The sequence below is a fragment of the Arachis duranensis genome, chromosome 2 (genome assembly GCF_000817695.3).
Source record: "Arachis duranensis cultivar V14167 chromosome 2, aradu.V14167.gnm2.J7QH, whole genome shotgun sequence".
Lineage (NCBI taxonomy): Eukaryota > Viridiplantae > Streptophyta > Magnoliopsida > Fabales > Fabaceae > Arachis > Arachis duranensis.
The window spans coordinates 68,708,227-68,731,187 of NC_029773.3; the positions used below are offsets into that span (position 1 = coordinate 68,708,227).

At 36.5% G+C, this 22,961-nt stretch overlaps 1 protein-coding gene across 1 annotated transcript; it reads right to left on the reverse strand.

The window, feature by feature from the left end:
- Nucleotides 1-2,181: 2,181 nt before the first annotated feature.
- Nucleotides 2,182-8,111, reverse strand: LOC107474791 (uncharacterized). The gene is made up of 5 exons (XM_016094430.1): nt 8,014-8,111; nt 6,671-6,742; nt 3,675-4,374; nt 3,258-3,505; nt 2,182-2,392 (listed from the first exon to the last, which is right to left on the reverse strand). Exons 1-5 carry the CDS (start codon nt 8,109-8,111, stop codon nt 2,182-2,184), a joined length of 1,329 nt encoding a protein of 442 aa, XP_015949916.1.
- Nucleotides 8,112-22,961: the final 14,850 nt, after the last annotated feature.

Below are 22,961 nucleotides of genomic sequence, written 5' to 3' on the forward strand. Positions count from 1 at the left end.
CCCAGTTTTCAAAAATTTCAAAACCAATACATTCTGAAATCAATATTTCAGGATTACAAAATAATTTAAACATTTCTCAACCAATTTATCAAACCGAAGGTAAGCATTTAGATGATGATGTTGAAATAGAATCTTCCATTCAATCTCCAACATACTCATCTATGCATGATGCCTAATATTCTTTTGTGAATGATGTCCAATGAGTAGCACAGAATTTGTTATAAAGAGGGAAGAAGAAGAGCTGGAGAGCTTACAAGGGATCTCTCAGAGCTTCTCTCACTAACTTCTCTCTAAGTTTTTAAAACTGAAGGGTTATAATTTTGAGAAAATTTTTTAATTTTATTTATATTGTTCCCAAATTGCTTTGGGAACAAAATTCTGAGTATTTGGATGGTTGAATGGGTTATAAGATCAGGATTGGTTTTGTTTTTGTAATGTTTAATATCTATTGAGTCAGTATTTATTAGGATGAATTCGTAAAATTGGCAGGTTTTGTTGGGTGCCAATGGCCTGAAGTGGAATTCGGTAGGGAAAATCTTTGGGATGACTTTGTTTGGTGAGCTATCCCAAAATTCAGGCTCCGTATGGATAACGTTTGAGGTTTTGTTTGTGGGTATGTAATTAGTTTGGGCCTTTTGTATTTTGGTGGTGATTGAGGATGTTTGGGGTGTTTGGATAATTGCCTTTTCTTTTGGTTTTTGTATGACTATTTTTTGGTTGGCCATTTGGGATATCATTTGTGTTAAGTCAATTTCTTCATCTGACTCACTGCAAATGTCAGCCCAAGTTTTTTTGTTAAGTTTTGTGAGGCCTTGGTCCTGTAGAGCCATGAGGGTTTCGATTGGAAAGGCATAATCTGCCTTAGTTTGTTTGGATTGATTGATTGCTGGTTCAATTGGTTGTTGGGCTAGGCTTTTGGAGGATTGTTGGGTGGATGACCCAGTTGGGGTGCTAGACCCTGATTTTCTGATTGGCCTAGGTAGGGCTAGGCAAACGCCTCTGCCTCTAACAGAGGCTAAAGTTGTCTTTTTAGGCATTGTCGTATCCTTACTTGTCTCCCTGCAAATATTCACGTGTGAGAAAGTCAGGGAGAGAGTTTGAGTTACCCTTGATGTGCTCAATATCAAAATAAAAAACACTTAAAATAGCTTGCCATCTGGCAAAAATTTATTTTGATGCAAGGTTTTTAACATCATTTTGTAAAACTTCTTTGGCTGATTTACAATCAACTTGGACTAAAAATTTTTGATTGAGTAAATCCGATTGAAATTTTGTAATGCATAAAACTATGGCTAAAATTTCTTTTTTGATTGTGGAATAGTTTTGTTGAGTGCTATTCCAATGTTTGGATGTAAATGCAATGATAGATTCTTTATCATGCAATTTTTGTTTTAGGATACCCCCGTATCCTAAATCTGATGTATGTGTTTCCACTATCTTGAATGCATGAGGAACAGGTAGGTAAAGACAAGGAAGATTGCAGACTTTGGTTTTAAGAAATCTGATAATATCAGAATGTTTGTCTATCCATGGTGGAAGATTTTTCTTAAGCCTATCATGGAGAGGCTTAATGAGATTGTTAAGATTTGGGATGAAATTCGATACATAATTGAGACATCCGAGGAACCTCTGGAGCTGAGGTTTATCAAGGATATAATCTGGAAACTTTTCTGCAAACAAAATCGATCTTTCAATTGGAGTTATAGTTCCTTGGAAAATCATATGACCAAGAAAACGAATTTTTGTCTGGAAAAGAACAATTTTTGATTTAGAGACAGCAAGACCGTTTTTTTGGATGATGTACATAAAAGTTTTAACATGCTTAAAACGTTCATCCAAAGTTTGGGAAAACATTAAGACATCATCAATATAAACGATTGCAAAGTTTGAATATGGGTTGAAGATGTCGTTCATAATTTTTTGAAATTCAGATGGGGCATTTTTCAGACCAAAAGGCATTACATTCCATTCATATTGACCGAATGGAACTGTAAATGCTGTTTAATATCGGTCTGATTCTGTGATTTGGATCTGCCAAAAACCGGATTTCATATTAAATTTTGAAAAAATGTTTGCGTAGTTTAATCTATTAAGTAAATCCTTTTTGTTTGGGATATGATAACGAATCCATTTCAAAGCTTGGTTCAAAGGTTTGTAATTGATGACGAGTCTAGGCATTCCTCATTCTATCTCAGCTTGTTTATTAACATAAAAAGCAGAGCAGGACCAAGGACTCTTGCTAGGACGAATTAATCCTTTATCCAAAAGATCTTTAATTTCTTTTTCACAATGCTGCAAAAGCTGCTCATTCATCTGAATGGGGCGGGCTTTTGTAGGGATTTTTGATTCCTTGAAATCTTTTTTATAGGGAAGATCAACAATGTGTTCTTTGCTATTCCAGAAGGCATGGGGCAAATCAGAATAGATAGACTCTTCAATTTGATTTGAAAGATTTTTTATTTTGTCTTGAGTCTTTGGTTGAGAAAGTTGTGATTCAAGGGTTTTGAAAGAGATTTCTTCTTTCAAAAAGCAAATTTGTTTGGTTTGGGATTCAATTAGGTTTAGAGATCTCTGCTTGGATGAGTCTAGAACTCAAAGAAAGTTACCTGTCCTCCCACAAAAGAGGTTAGTCTAGGAAAGTCTGCTAGATACGGAAACAAAAGGATTATGAAAGGTGTCCCCAAGACTACATCATTTTTGATATTCTTTGCTATAAGAAATTTGGTGAGAATTCTAAGATTACCCTTTTCAACAAAAACATCGGTTAGTTTAAAATTGATACTTAGCCTTTCGCCCGTTATTGAGCTAAGACGTTCAGTATACTTTTCGAAATATTTTGTGCGGATCAGATCTTCCTTAATACAGTTTGAATCTGCACCTGAGTCAAAGAGTGCAATGGTTTCGAAAACAAAATCTTTAACGACAATTCGGATATGAACATGATGCTTCATAAAAGAGAATACATTTATTATTCTCAAGATTTCTTTTCGTTCATTGTCTTTAGAAATTTTATTTTCTTGTTTCTTAGAACACTCAGTTTGATTTAAAAGAGAATCAAGTTCTTAATCATCAGACTCTTCTTGTTGCATTATTTGCGAGAGAATGTTCTGATGATTGTCTTGATTTTTTTTGATTTTCTGGATTTCTCTCTTAAGGTTGTTAACCTCTGTTTGGAAATCCTGGATGGTTATGGGACGAATAACTTATTTTTCTAATTTTTTGAAAATAGGTTTGACATCATATTTATTGCTAAGGACCAAATTTTTGGTTTCTTCTCATTTTGCAAAGATCTTTTCAATTTCAAAAGGAAGTCTTTCTTTTGTTCTGGATTGTCAATAGCCTCGATAGCATCAAATAAGAGATCTTGATCTTTGGATAAAACATTAATTTGCCTGACTTCTGAATCTGAAGATGATTCAATGTCATCAACTTGGATGTTATTGATATCATCTGAAGATTCTGGGTCAGAATCATTATCTGAACTTTCTATCAAAATATTATTAATCTGTTCCTCAATCAGAGGATCAAGGTTTAGATTATTAATCTTTCCTTTTAACCGACAATATTTGCTAATATGTCCTGGTTTCTTACATGTATAGCAAATAATGGGATTTTTCTGTGGATGGCTTTGGAAATTCTTTTGGAAACCTTTTTCATTTTTAGGTTTTTGAAACCTTTTCTGGATCTTCTGAAATTCTTTTAGGAATAGGTTTAAAAACTTTTCGATTGGATGGTCTTTTAGATTTTCTTGGATGACAAGCAGGAAGACCAAATTGTTCACAGAAAGTTTCCAGATCAATACGATTTTGAGTTTTCTCACGAGCAAGTTGCCTTTCGATTTTATCATCTTGACAAATCTTCAGAGCAACCTTTTGAATGAAAGAAATGAGTTGGCCATAACTCAACTCGTCATAGGGTATTATCCTGTCTGGAGTTAGGCTGCGAATTTTGTCCCTTACTTTATCTCCCAGGGATTTGGGAAGTCCTGTAAGGAATTTTTGTTTCCAAAAGGGTTGTTGACTGTCTTCTCTGGTATAGACCCTAGTAAGAAAGGTGTCTTTATACCATCGAAAGTCAGACAAAGTTTTGCACCTTAGATTGGAAAGTAATTCAGCAAAATGATCTTTCCAAAGAGATGGGTCACCAATGAAGTGGCTGGCTATAGTAAAGATTAAGGTGTTAACGGCATCAGGGATGGGTTCTCTATCGTCACCAATGATGGGTTCATTTTGATTATTAACTTTGATAGCAGAAAAGATTGAGTATTTTTGGCTATCAGAAAGGTAGTTATCCCACCATCCTTTGAGTTGACCATTGAACCCAGAAACAATAGCATTGGCTATTGCCTCTTCAGAGACCCCTTCTTTATTCTTCCTGGTATTGTAAAATCCCCCCTAGCAAGATGGTGGGAGGTTAGGATCCCCTCCTTTGTTCCTCATGGGCATATGAGAACGTACCTCCTGGGTAGACGCAAGGGTTGTAGTTTCGCCCCACTTGCTCCAGGTTGGTTAGTATAGAGGCTCCCCGAGTAGATGCAAGGGTGTGGTCTGCCCCACTTGCTCCGGGTTATGCGGAATTATGTATAAAAGTACAAAGATATGATGTATATGTGATGTAAAGTATGTAATGAATGATTATAAACGCTTATGCACTCAATTTTATCTGAGATACGAGTTTCTCTGGGTAAAGTACCGTGGCTTGCCACCACGTGTTCTAGGTTGAGACTCGATACTCTGTTGATCCTACGACATAAGGGTGACCAAACACGTATAAATTCCCGGGAAGGATATCTCCCAATGAGAAAGATTTATATATGAGAAAAAGCTATGCATAGACTTTTGGGGATGCGCGTCGAGGGACAGTCCAGTGTTTAGCAACCAGACATATCGGGTTGGCTTGAAAACTGACAGATGAGACTCATCAGTCATAGGACAGGTATGCATCAATGCATATGTTTGAATTGCTTGCTTATGCTCTAATTAGGAATGCCTATGTGACCTTTATATGTTTAATTGTATTCGTGCTATCTGCATTACTTGTATCCTAATTGTATTGTGCCTTAGCTTTTTTCTTACGCAAGTTACGTTATTTTTCTGTGCGCTGCACTTTTAATTTAGCGATTTTGCTTTACTTATTCTTCAAGGTTCTTCATATAGTATATTATCTCGATTATTATACATACATACATACATACATATATATATATATATATATATACATTATTTTAGAGGTCGTAATACCACACCACCTCTATTTTACGACTTAAGCGTAAAGCTCTGTGTGGTAGGATGTTACATTATGATATTAGAGCAGTTCGTTCCTGTAGAGCCCGAGGGACGGACTGACTATGCTTTTGAGTATACTCTGCGTGTTTGTTGGTGCACGAAACTGACTCCGCACGTTTCGCACAGATAGACCGGCAAGTATACTGGGTCATCCAAGTAATACCTCAGGTGAATAAGGGTCGATCTCATGAGGATTGTTGGTTTGAGCAAATAGCGCTTATCTTACAGATCTTAGTTAGGTGGATAGAAAATATAGTTTGTTACAGAAAAATGCATAAAACAGATAAATAAATAAAACGTGACTAGACAGGTGTGAAATCAATGGCATGAGAATGGTTGAGGCTTTAAAGATGCTTTGTCTTTCCGGATTAATTTTTCTTATTGTCTTCTTTAATAACCTTCTGATTCCTTCAATGGCAGCCGTAAGTGATTAACCCATGTCCTCTCATCAAGTTAACCTCCTCTACTGCAACAATCCACCATGTTGAGATAACTCATGTCCTCTCATCAAGTCACCTCTAGGTTTATCACTGTAGCAGAAGATGAAACTCTAAGCAATCCACTCCCTTTCACGATCTTACTCAAGGTGTCACAAACAAGGCAGATCTTTCGGATCAGAAAGTGCTGCTTCTTTGACTCTAGCTTTAATGCCACAGAGACCTCATGCACCTATAGTCAACAGAATTTCATGCCACATATCCAAAGTTGCTCAGATGCTCTATTTAAATCCGCAATGCAACTTCTAGCTTTAGTTCAATGCTATCTGGGTTAGGAATCGCATAGAACCCATGTAGAACAAGGGTGATTGTCACGTGTCACCCTCAATACATAAGATGAAGAAGGAGGTTGTATAAGAGAATTGAATCAGACAAATTGAATTAAAACAGTAATATTATTGTTCCATGAAACTCAGCAGAGCTCCTAACCTTAACCTTAGGAGGTTAGTGACTCACACTGTACAAAAGTAGTGATGAATTGGAATGGGGGAGGAAGAAGATCGAAAGTTAGGGTGATCTCCTCCTATAAATACTAATCTAATAACTACAAATTACAGAAGTATGATAAACTAGTCTTGCAATGCAAAAATCTAATTTCCGGTCCCACTTGGTGAGTGTTTGGGCTGAGCCAAGAGTGTCTCCCATGAGCTTGCTCCCTTTTGGGCATTGGACGCCAGCTGCTCCCTTGTGAGCGTTCAATGCCAGGAATAGGGTAGGTAACTGGTGTTGAATGCCAGTTTTAGTCCTTCATTTCTAAAGAAAAGTATGAACTATTATCTATTTCTAGAAATCCTGGATGTTAGCTTTCCATAGCCGTTGAGAGCGCACCATTTGGGCTTCTATAGCTCCATACAAGCTCCTTCGAGTGCACGGAGGTCAGATCCTAACAGCATTTGCAATCCTTTCTCTGTCTCTGAATCAGACTTTTGCTCAAGCTCCTTAATTTCAGCTAGAAAGTACCTGAAATTACCATAAAACACACAAACTTAAAGTAGAATCCAAAAATATGAATTTTGCACTAAAACCTATGAAAATAGAATGAAACTTAAACAAAACATAATGAAAACTATATGAAAATGATGTGAAAAAGTGTATAAAATATCCGCTCATCAGAATACCAAACTTAAACTGTTGCTTGTCCCCAAGCAACCAAAAACAAAGTAGGATAAAAAGAAGAGAAGGATACAATAAATCTCAGAGTTTTCAATAAAGCTCAGTTTCAAATAGATGAGCGGGACTAGTAGCTTTTTGCTTTTGAATAGTTTTGGCATCTCACTTTCAATTGAAGCTCAAAATGGTTGGCATCTTTAGGAACACAGAATCTAGATGATACTATTGATTCTCCTAGTTTAGTTCGTTTTGATTCTTGAACACAGCTTCTTTTGAGTCTTCGCCGTGACCCTAAGCACTTTGTTTTCTAGTATTACCATTGAATACATAAACGCCACAAACACTTAACTGGGTGAAACCTTTAGGATTGTGATCCAGCTTTGCTAGAATCCCCAGCTAGTGGTGTCCAGAGTTCTTAAGCACACTCCTTTCCTTTGGATCACAATTTAACTGCTCAGTCTCAAGCTTTCCATTTGACACCTTCACACCACAAGCATATAGTTAGGGGGAGGAGTTCATTTGAACTGTTTAGGCAAAGATTTTGTTTCTTTTAGGTCCTTCTAACCATTGATGCTCAAAGCTTTGGATCCTTGCTCTTGCCTTTTGGTTTAAAGAGCTATTGGCTTTTTTTTCTTTTTCTGCTTGCTCCTTTTTTTTGCAATTTCTTTCTTTTTCTTTCTTTCTGTTGCTTTTTCTTGCTTCAAGAATTAATTTTTGGATTTTTTTAGATTACCGATAATACTTTCAAGATCCAACATTCTTAACTCTAACATCAAACATGCACTGTTCATTCATGCATTCAGAAAACAAAAGCAATGCCACCACATCAAATAATTGAACTGTTCTTAATATATAACTCAAAATTCATGCATCTTACTTTTCTTTTTCAATTAAATTTTTTTCTTTTAAGCAAGGTAAGAGATGCATGAAATATTTCATAGCTTTAAGACATGTAAAGATGATCATGCACTAGAAACAGACAATAAGACATAAAACATAATGGGAAATAGAAAAGAAATAACTTAGGCAAGGGGATTAAGGGAACAAGACCACCTTAGTGATGGCGGTTGCTACTCCCTCTAGTGGATCCAATGGAACGCTTAAGCTTTTCTCTGTCTTGCCTTTGCCTCTGTTGCTCATCCCTCATGGTTCTTTGATCTTCTCTTATCTCATGGAGGATGGTGGACTGCTCTTGGTGGTCTAACCTTAGCTGATCCATGTTTGAACTCCACTCTCCCAGAGAGGTGTTCAGTTGATCCCAAAAAATTTTTGGGGAGGAAAATACATCCCTTGAGGTATATCAGGGATTTCCTATTGAGGCGGCTCCACATGCTCTTGCTGTAGTCCATGTGCCGACTCTCTAACATGCTCCATCCTTCTTTTAGTGATGGGCTTGTCTTCTTCTATGACAATTCAGCTAAATTGCATAGGTGACAATTGAGGTGAGGGAAGTAGAGGCAAGTGCTTTTTTCTTCCTCTTTCTTCAGGTTTCACCAGTCTTTGGTGCCATACTTAGGGATGATAGAAGTAAAAAACTAAAGCTTTTGCAATACCAAACTTAAAAACTTTGCTCGTCCTCGAGAAAATAAGAACACAAAGGGAAGAATAGAGTAGAAGAGGAAGAAAAAGGGAGAGATAGAGGGTAAGGTAGGTGGGGTAGGTTGAGATTCAGTGGTACCCACTGGTCCTGAGAGGCTAGGAAATTCGAATTCTCTGCCCTCTTGTGGGTATTGAAACCCCAGCTCCTGCTCTTGGCTGGTGTTCAACGCCAGCTTGATGCTCCTCTTGGGGCATTGAATGCCCATTAGGGTGCTCCTTCCTGGCGTTTAACGCCAGGTCTGTGCCTCTGTTGGGGCGTTGAATGCCCAGTCTCTGCCCCTTGGCTGGCGTTCAACACCAGCTTCATGCTCCCTGGCTGGCGTTCAACGCCAACAATGCTGTTTCTCATAGGCGTTGAACGCACACTCTAGCTCCCTTGTCTGGCATTCAATGCCAGTAAGGTACCTGTTCCAGGGTGTTCTGTTTTCATCTCTGACTATTTTTGTTTTTATTCTAACTACTGCACATGATCACAAACATTAAAAAGCAAGGAAAAACTAAAGGAATTAAACTAAAATGTGCTTCCAGCCTCTTCTTGAATTTCTTCTTCATTTAGTTCCTCAATAGTGTGTACCATCTTAGACTCAACCTCCTTGGTACTAATGAGGGCCAGACACTCTTCTCTTGGATTCAACTCTGTGTCTTTGGTCTCGTTGCAAGTATAGTTTCCAAACCAACTAAAATCCTTTCATACAAAAAATTATTTGTCACAAGTAACAAACCCCTTAAAAATAATTACCGAAGTATTCAAACCTCGAGTCGTCTCTCAAGGAATTGCAGGAAGTGTTCTTGTTATTGGTTATGAGTTGTATCTTTGGGGTTTTGAGATAGGAAACAAGAAAAGTAAATTGCAAGGAAATTCAAATGATAAAAAGGTCTTGGCAAGGTTTGGTGGTCAAGGATCTTTATCCTTATCACTAACCACAACATGAGAATTGGCAAGGCTCAATCCCATTAAGTCATCCTCTAAATAGTAGTAAAGGAAAGGTAAATGAGCTATATCAATCCAAGTCCATAAGTCTTAGCTCTCTACCAATTCAATTAGTGAGAACTAGAGTTAATGCTCCAATCATCAATTACTTGGACATTAGTAACTCAAGAGTTCCTAAGTTACCTTCCCAAGCCAAGAACATAAAATCTACTCGAATATCCTTCCAAGCATTTTGTCAACACTTGGTAGGCACAACACAAAAGCATAGAAAAGTAATAAGAGATAATAAAATCTAAACAATCAATTGAAAGCATCAATAACATAAATTGAAGAAAGCAATCATAAATATGAAATACCTCAAATTGCATTAAATAGAAAATCAAATCTAACATGAGAATTCATAAACTAAATGGGGAAGATAAAGTAATCCACAAGGGAAATAAATAAACTAGAATGCTAAGACAAATAAAGGTAGAAGAGAAACTAAATTGAACTAAGATAGAAATCCAGAATTTGAGAAGAACTAAAGCTAAAAACCCTAAAACCTAGAGAGAGGAGAGAGCTTCTCTCTCTAGAAACTATATCTAAAACCTAAATATGTGAATAATGAGAAGTGTCTCTCTATTTCTTCTACTCTGCAGCCTCTAATCAATATTTTTGGGCTTGAAACTGGGACAAAAACAGCCTAGAAATTGCCTCCAATGATTTCTGATACGCTGAACTTTCGCACGATCCACGTGTACGCGTGATGCACGCGTGCGCATTATTTAACGCCAGGAAACTATGGCAAATTTTATATCATTTTGAAGCCCCGGATGTTAGCTTTCCAACGCAACTGAAACTGTCTCATTTGGATCTCTGTATCTCAAGTTATGATCGATTGATTACGAGGAGGTCAGGGCTGACAGCTTAGCAATTTCTTCAATTTCTTGTATTCCTTCCACTTTTGCATGCTTCATTTCCATCCTCTAAGCCATTGCTTCCCTATAAACCCTAAAATCACTTAACACACATATTAAGGCATCGAATGGTAATAAGAGAGTATTAAAATTAGCTAAATTAAGACCAAAGGAATATGTTTTCAATCATAGCACAAAATCAGGAAGGAAAATGTAAAACATGCGATTTCTATGAATAAGTGTGAGAATAATGGATAAAATCCACTGAATTAAGCACAGAATAAACCAAAAAATAGCGGTTTATCAATCTCCTCACACTTAAATATTAGCATGTCCTCATGCTAAGCTCAAGAGAAGCTATAAAAAGTGAAGGCAAAATGGTAGAATGTATGAAATGCAACCTATCTATATGAATGCAACTAAATGCAAAATGCTTTTACCTACTTAGTGGAAAGTAAATAAACCTTTCAAGAATAAATATGAACTGGATTTCACTAATTCAAATCATAAAAATAAAGTACAAATAAATTTGCAGAAGAAAATAGCTCATGAAAGCCGAGAACAAAGAATCGAGCATCGAACCCTCACTGGAAGTGTATACGCTCTAATCACTCATGTGTTTAAGGTTCGATTCTCTCAATTCTCTACTAGCCTTGCTTTCTAAGGCTTGCTCTTCTCCTACCAGTCAAAAATAATTTGAAGCACAAATACACATATCAAGAGGTCTTTTAAGTGTTGTAATGGGGTTAGGGTCAAGGTAGGATTGTATTTGGTCAAGTGGACTAAAATCTGAATCCTTGGTTAACCTAAACTTCCCACCTAACTTAGGACAATCCATGTAATTAAAATGCAAAATCTAACTACCCATTAACTATGTTTTCCACATATTCATGCGTCCTAAATTGAGTGCAGTACATATGCATTGCTATCACCATATACTTTGGGGCATTTTGTCCCCGTGTTATTATTTGCTCTTTTTCTTTTCTTTTTCTCTTTTTTTTCTTTTTATTTTTCTCAATGCATATGATTAAGTTATTGAATGCAAGAATGTATGATCTTTGTTTCCTTATTTTTTTCTTTCACATTTTCACCAAAAATATACAATATACCCAATTCTCAAACCAATTTTCTCACACTTAAATCATGAGCACTCTCACTAGTCTAAGCTAACCAAGGATTCAAATTAAGGACATTATTATTTTCTGCTTATAGTTAGTGATGAGCTAGACTAAAGAATAAATGGGATAAGTAGGCTCAACATTGGTTTACAAAGGATAATGAAAAGGTTAAGGCCATATGGGTATGTAAGCTCAGTGAAACAAGGCCTCAATCATGTAAGTGTATGCATACATTAAATAATAAAAATATAGAAATAAGAAAGACAAAAATCACAATTATAGAGAGAACAACACACACCAAAAATAAAATATTGGTTGATAAGATGCAACCAATCAAATAGACTCAAAATCTCACTGGTTTTGTGTGTTCGAGCTCTCAACCATGTTCGAAAATAAAATTTTTTCAAACAAGTTTATCAAAAATTTAATTCAAATTAGTGAAATGCTATAAAAAGTTTCTTGAAAAAGAATTCATCACTTCAACCAAGTAGCTGGTAAAATATGCACAAAATCAAGCAAACATGCAATCAACACATGCAAATGCAACAACTAATTTAACAAAGAAAATTTAAGCATTGGTGTTGAGATAGGAAAGTAACTAACCCACGGAGATCAGTATCGACCTCCCCACACTTAAAGATTGCACCGTCCTCGGTGCATGCAAAGTTGTGCAGGTGGACGGGGGTTGTGAGCTACAACTGCTGCTCTTTCTTCAAAGATTATGCTATAAAACTTGTTGTTCTCTCCATTTAGAAGCATTCCGTTCCCCTTCTTGGTGGCCATCCTGAAAGAAGAGGATAAGGAAGAAAAATAACCCACAAACAAAGATAGAAAAATAAATAAAATATAGGTGGACTAATGCCAAATAATAATAGAATTCTCAACTACATGATAGCTATAACATGTAAATGAAAAAATAATAGAAGCACAGGGCATGTCAACTAGATAGGAAACAAGCTAAGAAGCACCCAAAATAATACAAAAAATATGCAACAATTGAGTAAGAAAATTTTAACACTAATGTAAAAACAACAAATATAGAAAAGAAAAGGAGAAGAAACAATAAAGTTAAAATTCCATGAATGCGAGTATGCAAATGTAACAAATAGAAGAAAAGAAAGAGAATCGGGATGAGAGGGGAGGAGAAGAAGGAATAAGGATAGAGAGAGAATTAGGATTTGGGAGGAAGGAATAATTGAAACTGGGTGGCGCGCTGATTTAGGTGAGGCGGCGCACGCGACGCGCACGTGTACGGCACGCATACGCGTGGGTTGCGCAAGAAGAAGGGATGCGTAAGCGTACAGTGCACGGACGCGTGCCTCAGGTTGTGCTAGGCGTGCGAGGCCAGCCTCGCGCACGCACAACTCTTTGTGCGTTTGCACTTGGGGCCAAAATTGCAAGCGACACGTGCGCGTCATGCACACGCACGCGTGGATGGCCATATGTTGAGAATGACGCGCACGCGTCAGGGATGCGTACGCGTAGGTGAATTTATGCCTCTAGCATAGTACCAGGCCCAGACCAGCACAACTCTCTAGTCAAAAATGGGTTGACGCCGATTTCTGCATCCACGCGGGCACGTCTGGGACGCTGACGAGTGGGTGGCCAAGACCGCAAGGGACGCGCACGCGTGCTATACACGTACGCATGGACTTGCTCGTGCGCAAGGCATGCTTCTAGTGCTCCTCCCGCGCAACTCTCTGAGCATTCTCAAATAATTCGCATTCACGCATGACGCGTACGCGTGCTAGACGCTCGCTCGTCGAATGCCCGACTTTTTTTTAATATGAATGCAAGTGATGATGCAGAATGAATGAATGAACACTGATAAAAATAAAACAAAATAAAACCAAGAATGAAAAGGAAGGATCATACCATGGTGGGTTGTCTCCCACCTAGCACTTTTAGTTATTGTCCTTAAGTTGGACATTTGGGGAGCTCCTTGTCATGGTGGCTTGTACTTGAACTCATCCAGGAATTCCCACCAATGTTTGCAATTCCAATAGCCTCCGGGGTCCCAAACTAGACGTATAAAGCCTTCAAGCAAGTTTAAGCAAGTGACAAGGCCCCAAGAGTGTTGATTGTTAGAATGAATAGACCTCTCACCTGGCATGAGAGTTGTCTTCACTAAAAATCCAGTCATTTCACATACTGTGAACCGAATCCTGTCTCTGGAGCATGTTAAGCTGATTCATGAGAATACAGGAAAAAATTTCACCATGAGGGGTGAAGATCTGAGCCTCTATCAACCTCCGTAAAGGAGCTGTCCGTCAAGCTAATGACGATAAAGAAGCACTTGTTGGGAGGACACCCAACCATATGTATAACATTTTTATTTTCCTTCTTTTCATTTTATTTTAGTTTGATCTCATAATATTTTGTTTTCCATTCATTTCCATTGTTTTCCCTTACTTTTTAACGTGTGTGATCATATGCAGCACTTAGAATAGGAACATGGACAACTCGGAGTGAAAACAGAACACCCTGGAGGTATCCCTTATTGGCGTTCAACACCGAACTAGCACTCAACGCCAGCAAAGGGAAGAAAGCTAGCATTCAACACCTAATTAGGAGCACCCAGGGCCAATTTTTGATCCCCACAGAGTGTTCAATGCCCAGTCTTAGTGTTGAACGCCTCACAGTTCTAAAAAAAGAGAGGAACCCCTGGTGTTCAACATCCAAACCTGGCGTTGAACGCCCAGAGGGGCAGTGCTACTCGAATGAAGCTTCCTAAGCTTGTGGGTCCCATAGAATCTCCACCTACCCCACCTTTTATTCACTTCTTTCCTTCTTTCTTTTCATCATTGATTCCCACACCCTACTTTTCCTCTTCCTAATACCTATTCATAAATACAATCACCTTCTTTTCTCACCAACCCTACCCAATTCAAATTCAAACTTCCCCCTATCTTTCCCTCCCATATGATCGAAACCCAACCCCACCCACCCCGATAAATACCCCCTCATTCCTTCTTTCTTTCATACACACACCTTCACAATACTCTTTCTTTCTTCCATATTACTCTTCATACATTTCCTTTTTCCCTCTTCATCCCCACAAGGCCGAAGCCTCCTTAGCCTCTCCCCTTTATCCTCTTCTTCCTTCTTCTACTATTTCACTTTTCTTTTGTTACTATTCGCTCGAGGACGAGCAAAATTCTTAAGTTTGGTGTTGGAAAGCTCCACTTTTTGCTTTCTATTCCTTATCTCCATTGCCCTCAAAATTGGAGAATACTCAAGAAAGATAAAAGGAAAAGCTCACACTTCCGCCTCTGAACCTTGGGAAACATGGAGATTTCTCACTAAGATACATCAAGACCACTTCTATGACGTGGTGAGGCATAAAAAGGTGATCCCCAAGGTCCCCTTTAAACTCAAGGAAGATGAGTATCTGGATATCCAACAAGAAGTCTGGAGAAGAGATTAGAAAGTTCTGGCCAATCCCATGTCAGCAGTTGGAATGCTAATGGTGCAAGAATTTTATGCCAATGCTTGGATCACTAAAAAAATATGACACTAGTGTGAACTAAAAGCCCAAAAACAGGCATACCATTGTTAGAGAGCAAGTCCTAGACTTTAGCCCAGAAGGTGTGAGATTAGCGCTACAATTGCTTAGGATGCAAGGTGACCCACACTTCTACACTCGAAGGGTCAACTCTGGCTAAAGGCTGGAGTAAGTGCTTGCGAACATCTGTGTGGAAGGAGCTCAATGGAGGAGAGATGCATAAGTCAAACCCCCCAACTAGGTAGGCTTGACCTCAAGCCCATGGCTAGAAGATGGTTGGAGCTTATCCAACGTCCTCCCCACAAGTAACCGATCTGAGGTTGCCATTAAAAGAGCAGTGATGATCCACTGCATCATGCTCAGGAATGAGGTGGAGGTGCACGAGGTGATTCCTCAAGAGATCTACAAGATAACTGAAAATGCCTCCACCCAAGCACGGCTATCATTCTTTTACCTCATTTATTACCTATGCAATGCTGCTGGAGTTCGCATAGGAGGAGACACCCTAATTGAGATGGACAATCCCATCACAAAAAGGGGGATGGAGCATGTCAGGGAGCCCGCACACTGACCACAACACGAGCCAATCCAGTCGCCTCCACCGGAGATCCCAAAGGTGCCTCAGGGAATGTACTTCCCTTCTCAGGACTATTGGGATCAATTAACTATATCACTGAGGTGGTCACGTTTCATCCTTCCTTTCACCTATTTTTCTATTTTTCCTATACTTTATTTTATTATTTGTTTTCTATTCTAGTGCATGATCACGTTTAGCATTTACTTCTTTTTAGTATTATTTTCTTTTCTTTGTTTCGGTTTAAGATGTCTCGTGTATCCCTCAACAAGCTTAAAAAGAAAAATTTTGGAAAAAGAAGTGGTAAACTACACAAGGTTTGGAGTATATCATAAGTTATTTTTAAGATGTGGTGGCCCTACTTTTTATTTTCTAAATGTATGAATCAACTATGCATAATTGAGAATGAAGTTAAGCATGTTGGCTCTTGAAGAACAATGAATTTAGAGAAGTATTATGGGTTCTGTGAAAAATAAAAAATATTGATTCTTGAAGCAAAAAAAATAGCAAAAAGAAAAAGAAAAAGAAAAAATAACAATGATCCAAGGCTTTGAACATCAATGGTTAGGAGGGTCAAAATTGGCCTAAAAAGCTCAAATGAGTTGCTATCCCTAACTATGTGCTTGTGGTGTGAAGGTGTCAAGAAAAACTTGAGACTGAGCATTTAAAGTCACGATCCAATGCAATAAAGAGTACGCATAAGAACTCTGAGCACCACTGTCTGAAAATTTAAGCAAAACTAAATTCAAATCCAAAGGGTTCCCCCAATTAAGTGCTTGTGGCATTTATGTATACTTGAAAACAAAACGCTTAGAGTCACGGCTAGACTCAAAGGTGGAAAGCACCAAAAGAAAAATCTGTGTGCAAGAATCCAGAAAAACTAAAAAGAAGAGAATCAATAATATCATTCGGATTATAGTTCCAAAGGGTGTCAATATTTCTGAACTTCAAAGGAAAGTGAGACGCCAAAGTTGTTCAGAAATAAAATGTTCATAGCCCTATTCAGTAATTAGAACTAAGCTTCAATTACAACTCTAAGACCTAATGTATTTTTCTCTTCTAATTAGTCCTATCTTGTTTTTAATTGTTTGAGGACAAGCAACAGTTTAAGTTTGGTGTTGTGATAAGCGAATATCTTATACCCTTTTTAGCACCATTTTCATAGTGTTTGTAAGTATATTTTGTTAATTTTTAGTATGTTTTAGTGCAAAATTCACCTTTTGGATGTTACTTTGAGATTTTTATTTTTCATATGATTTTAGGAGATTTTTGGGCAAAATTGGCAAAGTCTTGTTCAAGGACGAAGAAAGGATAGATGATGCTGTCAAATCCTAACCCCTGTGCATTCCAATGAGCATATCTTAAGATACAGAGGTCCAATTAACGCGGTCTTAATGGCGTTAAAAAGCTAACTTTCAGAGCTTTTCAGCAATATATAATAGTTTATACTTCTCTTCCAGAATCACTGCCCAAAATGGGCGTTGAACGCCCAAAGAGGAGCAAACCCAAGTTGAAGCCACGGAGCAGGGACCTGCATTGAATGCCTAGAATCCAAATTGAATGCCAAGCATCAGCCCAAACACTCACCAAGTGGGTCCCAAAGTGGATTTTAGCACTCCTTAGCTTATTTTATCTTATCCTTGTAACTTTTAAATTTAAATTAACATCTTTTAGATCTAGATTTGATTTTATTTTGATTTAGTTTTGAATTTGAATTCTAGGATTAGTCTTAGAGGTTTTTCTATAAATAGGAGACTTCCTTCCTCCTGAAGATCACGCCTCCCAAGAGGGGAGGAAGCAGACATACAGAACATTATTTTCATTTTTCTCTGTAAAGCATGAGCAACTAAACCTCCTAGGTTAAGGTTAGGAGCTCTGCTCATCTCTATGGATTAATATCATTATTCTTATATTTAATATATGTTTGATTCAGTTCTAATATTTGTTTTCATTTTTCATCCAAATGAGACTGGGTATGTCCCTTTTTCTACATGAGTTCTTGTGATACTGGGAAAAGGTTACTTGAGCTACAGCTTGAAAATATTCCTCCTAAACCAACAAGTTATCTAGGCTAGCTGGGATATGTGATATATAATCTCGTTAGTTATGGGTAATTGAGGTTTCGGTGGCGCTAAACTAGTTTTCTAAACTTCACCCTTTGATTTGGAAGATCCGACCTTGTCTATGGCGTTTTGAGTAGGATTGAGGGAGATTAGTTCACTTAGCGGATAGGTTTTAACCACTTACAGTTTGTCATAGAATGAATCAATCATTGTTAAAATAGTTGTTTAGAAGTATAAATTCGGAAAGGTGAATATCTTTGAGGCCTTAACTGTTTCTCATTACTGTTTCTCCACCGATTCCTTATTGTTTTCTTTATTATCTTGTTTTATGCGCCTACAACAACAACTACTCTTTTTCTATTTGCCTGACTAAGATCTGCAGGATAGCTATTTCTTGTTCAATCCAATAATCCTCATGGGATCGACCCTCACTCACCTGAGGTATTACTTGGATGACCCGGTGCACTTGCCAGTAAAGTTGTACGAGTTCAAATTTCGTGAACCAGTTTTACCGTGGAAAGTGAATAAGTATTATAAGGAGGAGCCTATTTTGGTAGTGGCTGATAGAGAACATGGAAGTGGTTGCAGATGATGGGTTCTATTTGGCTAAGGTTGATGGTCTTTATTGTACCTTATAAGCCCAGCAATTATGGGTAGCACACGGAACTTGAACCTAACGATCAATGAATGAAGTAAAATAAAATTCACATGTAGAAATTTTAAGAGAACAAAAAGAAGTGCATAATGGATGAAGAAAAAACTTGAGAGAAGAAAGACATGGAAGATTTCTCATCGGAGATGGGCCAGCGATGTCGATGAACTTGCTCTTCTTAATCTCTTTATCGAAGGTGACCTTCTCTTGGATTGTGGTGAATTCCCCTAATTCACTGGTGCTGGCCATGTTTGTTTTCCTCCTCTTCCTGCTCGTGGTGGTGGTGGTAACGGTGGAGAAGAATGAAGAGATGGCGGTGATGGTGGTGATGGCGGCAATAATGGTGGTAATTGAGGATGAGAGTGATGGTAGAATTTGAAATTGGAGAGTGATGGTGTGGAATAAAATTAGAAGTTAGAGTTAGGTTATATTAAAGGGTAAATTTGAAATTTTATTTAATATTTTAGAGTTTGAATAATTTTGTCTGCAAAAACCTATCTTTCATGGATATAACTTTAATTTTCGTCTTTTATGGTTAGAAATGTTAGCATCCGAATTTTTCATAATAAAAAATAGCTATTTACTCTAATAATAATAATAATANTATCTTTTCTCAAAATAACTCATTATAATAAAAATTATACAAAAATCTTAATTAATTTAAATTCTAGTTATCATAAAATCAATTATGTAAAATATCTTATTATAGCAAAATTATATAATAATCTTAATTGATCCAAACTCAAATGATAATAATAATTATAAAAATTAATTTAATTTTGTCTACTAAAATAGTTTCTAATAAATAGTTTAAACTAAAAGAGTAAATCATAATTAATTTAAACTTCAATAATCATAAAATTAATGTAATTATTTTTTAGTAAAAGAGTTTCTAAAATATAAAATTCAAACTTAATAAAATAAATCATAATTTATTCATAATTAATTTTTTAAAAAAATACGGATATTACAAAGTATAAGTTGTGTTACATGATGCATGCATTATTCTTTGAAAATAAAATAAAACTTAGCTTAAATGAAAGATGATGCAGAAAATAAACATGAATGATGAGATGAATAAGCATTTAGAGAGGGAAAAAGAAAACAGTAACCACAGTGAAACTTTTGAAAACTAGTTTTGAAAATTAAAATTAAAAAAAAAACTGAATAGAAAAAAAAATAGCTAAGATCTAACTTATTCATTAAAACATTTTTTTTCTTTCTGCAATTGGTTAAAAGAAAGGATTCTAATGGAGAAGAGAAGAAAAATGATAATAACCGATTAAGTTGCCTACCAACAAGTGTTCTTTTAGCGTCACTAGCTTAACTCGTACCTCTTTCTAAGATAGCGGATTGATTGATTTTTGTTGACCTTCTTCTCTTCCAAGATAGTTCTTTTTTTGTTGACTACGATCGTTCTTTCAATGAATTCCTCTATTGACCTCACATCTTCTGTAACAACCGAAAATATATTAATCGATTAATTAGAATATGAAAATAATTTAATTGTCTGAAATACGTTGAAAATTTAGAAATATTAATTAGAAAATTTAAAGGTGAAATTTGGATTCAACAGATTTTTTTGAGTGGGAAAATATAATTTTCTACAAAAAAATACGTAAAAATGCGTACCGGTAATTTAGCAAATAATACCGGTTTAAGTCTGTCCAATACTACGTATGAGAAAATAAAACTACAGAAATACTTAGAAAAATATTTAGAACTGAAAATCAGGCACTAATTTTAAAAGTTTTGACCCAAAGTTAGAGCAAATGAACCAAAAATGCAAACCGGTTTGACTGGGCTCAAGCGGGCCCAAACCCAACATATATATTCATTATTTATGAGCCAATTCAGCTCATTAAATACTTAGAGAGGGAAATCAACATTGAGATTAAGAAGAAGAAGGGTTTATTATTCATTCTCTTCTTCCTTGGCTCATATCTTGAGCTGTGAAGCTTTGATTTACGTGTCGTTTGTGGCCATGAAAAGCTCTCGTCAAACTCTTCCATTTTATATGAATAAAGTGGTAAGAAACTTTCAATTTATTTTACATTTCTCTATCCTAACATATTTCAAATTTTTGGGTTTAGTTCTTGTGGTAATTTTGTGATTTTCGTTGTTTAGGTGTGATCTAACGTCGAATTATTGTTAGATTTTGCCACAAATATCATTGGGAGAGGTAAGCCACTTCGAAACTCTTGTAGTTTGATGTATTTGTAAGTCTTAGTGATTAATTTTGGTACTTTATATGGATATAGCTTGAATTCTTGTTAATTGGAGTTGAGTTGGTGATTTGGATTTGCTTGGAATTGAGCTGTTGGTGGTTGAGCTTTGTTGAACTTGTTTCGAGGTTATTTTTGGTGATTTGGGAGGAAATCGGCTAATGTATGATTTCGATTTTTTTTTAAATAATATATAATGTTGTGGGCGACTTAGGCTAGTAAACCTTAAAATAGGTTGAATTATTTGAAATGTTAGTTGATAGAAATTATATGAATGCGTATGATTGGATGTTATGTTGGTGATGTGAATTTGGTGATGATTGATTATATTGTTATGTTAAGGTATAATATTTGTGATGGGTTGAACTTGTGCAAAAATTGTTGAGATGTATTCTTGGATTGAGAATTATTGGATTTGTTGATGTATGAGTGGAAAAGATGGAAATTTGAGTAATATAGATGTGGAAATAGTTGAAAGGTAACCTTGTTTTTAACCAACTTCAACGAGCTATAACTTGGTTTCCAGACCCTCAAATTTGTGAAACTTGTTTTGAATAAAAATTAGGTCTATAAAGTTTATGCCTTTCGAAGAATAGATGAAAATTTAATTTTAACGAAAAAGTTATGCGCCTTTAAAGTTTGGTATAAATATCTAAATTATGCAGCAAAACAGTTTTTTTTCTGAAAATTTGAAGGCATGCTGAAGAGAGAACTTTTGCGTGGTCTAGAATTCAGAATAAATTCCCGTTATAAGTATAGTTTCTAAACCAACAAAAGTCTTTTCTTACAAATGTTTTGGTTGTCACAAGTAACAAACCCCTAAATAAATTGATAACCGAGTATTTAAACCTCGGGTCGTCTTCTCAAGGAATTGCTGGGAGGTATGTTCTTATTATTGGTTATGAAGATTATAAATCAGGGTTTTAAAAGTAAGGAAGAAGTATGTTAAATGACAAGTAAAATAAATAAATAACTGTAAAATAAACTCTTGGCAAGGTATGAAAAATTGGAAGTCCTATCCTAGTTATCCTTATGAATGATGATGAAAATTGAATCTTAATTCTACTTAGTTAACCTTTGCTAGTGCAAGGGAAGGTCAAGTGACTAATTAGTTTGATCTTCAAATCCTAGTTAATTCCTAGAAAAAGATTGGGATTATTGAAGTTCAAGCTAATTAGCAAAGATAGCAATTATCGATCACGTTGAGTCTAATAACTCCTGAGTTACTGATTTCTTAACCAAGACCAAAAGGAAAAATAAATCATAAATAGAGCAAAACAATCATGAGTCTGAAATACTTCAAATTTATTGATTAAGAAAATCCTAACATGAATGGCTCATAAGCCAGTTGGGCAACATAAATCAGATACAAATGAAAGCAACAGAGTAAATAAAAGTAGACGAGAAACATAAATTATTGAACCTGGTACGAAGAAACAATCCCAATGATTAAAAGAAATCATAAATCCTTTAAGAGGAATCCTAATCCTAAATCCTAAGAGAGAGGAGAGAACCTCTCTCTCTAAAAACTACATCTAAAACCTAAAATTCAATTATGATCTGATATGAATTGATCTTCTAAGTCTCTGCATGTTCCCGGACTTTAATCTATGTTTCTGGGCCAAAAACTGGGTTAAAATGCTGCCCGAAATCTGTGCCAGTGACTTCTATAATTCTGTAGATCGCACTCGTCACGCGTCCGCATCGTCCACGCGTTCGCGTTACTCAGCATTTCTCATACAACGCGTGCGTGTCGTCCACGCTTTCGCGTCGTTCGTGCAGCTTCCAATCCGCGCGGTCGTGTCAAGCATGCGAGCGCGTCACGGTAATTCCTTCTATTTCGCGCAGTCGCGTTAGCCATGCAACCGCGTGACTTCTCGCTGGTCATCTCCTCAATTCCTTGTATTCCTTCCATTTTTGCATGCTTCTTCTTCATTCCTTGCGCTATTCCTGCCCTATGAAGCCTGAAACACTTAACATACAGATCATGGCATCGAATGGTACGAAGGAAGATAAAAATATACAACAAAAAGGTCCTTAGGAAGCAAGTTATTAATCATAGGATATTTTTAGGAAGGAATTGTAAATACATGCAAATCATATGAATAAGTGGGTGAAAACTTGATAAAACCACTCAATAAAACACAATATAAACCATAAAATAGTGGTTTATCAACCTCCCCACACTTAAACATTAGCATGTCCTCATGCTAAACTCAAGGAGACTAAATAAATGAGTAGGGAAAGGCAAGATTCATGCAATGCAACCTATGAATGTGAATGCAACTACATGCTAAAATGATTCTACCTACTTGGTGAAAAAGTAAATAAGTTTTCCAAGACAAATATGAATCAAATTCCACTAATTCAAATCGTACAATAAAAAGCAAGTAAACTTGTAAGAAGATAGCTGATGAAAGCAGGGAATCATAGAATCAAGCACTGAACCCTCACTGGTAGTGTATATAACTCTAGTCTCTCAAGTGTATAGGGTACTTCACTC

Coding starts and splice junctions, on each gene's coding strand:
- LOC107474791 (XM_016094430.1), bottom strand. CDS start 8,111: ATGGATCAGCTAAGGTTAGACCACCAAGAGCAGTCCACCATCCTCCAT. Junction 3,506..3,674: donor TTTCAGAAGATCCAGAAAAG/GTTTCAAAAACC, acceptor ATTGAGGAACAG/ATTAATAATATTTTGATAGA. Junction 2,393..3,257: donor GAGAAGAAACCAAAAATTTG/GTCCTTAGCAAT, acceptor CTTCTGGAATAG/CAAAGAACACATTGTTGATC.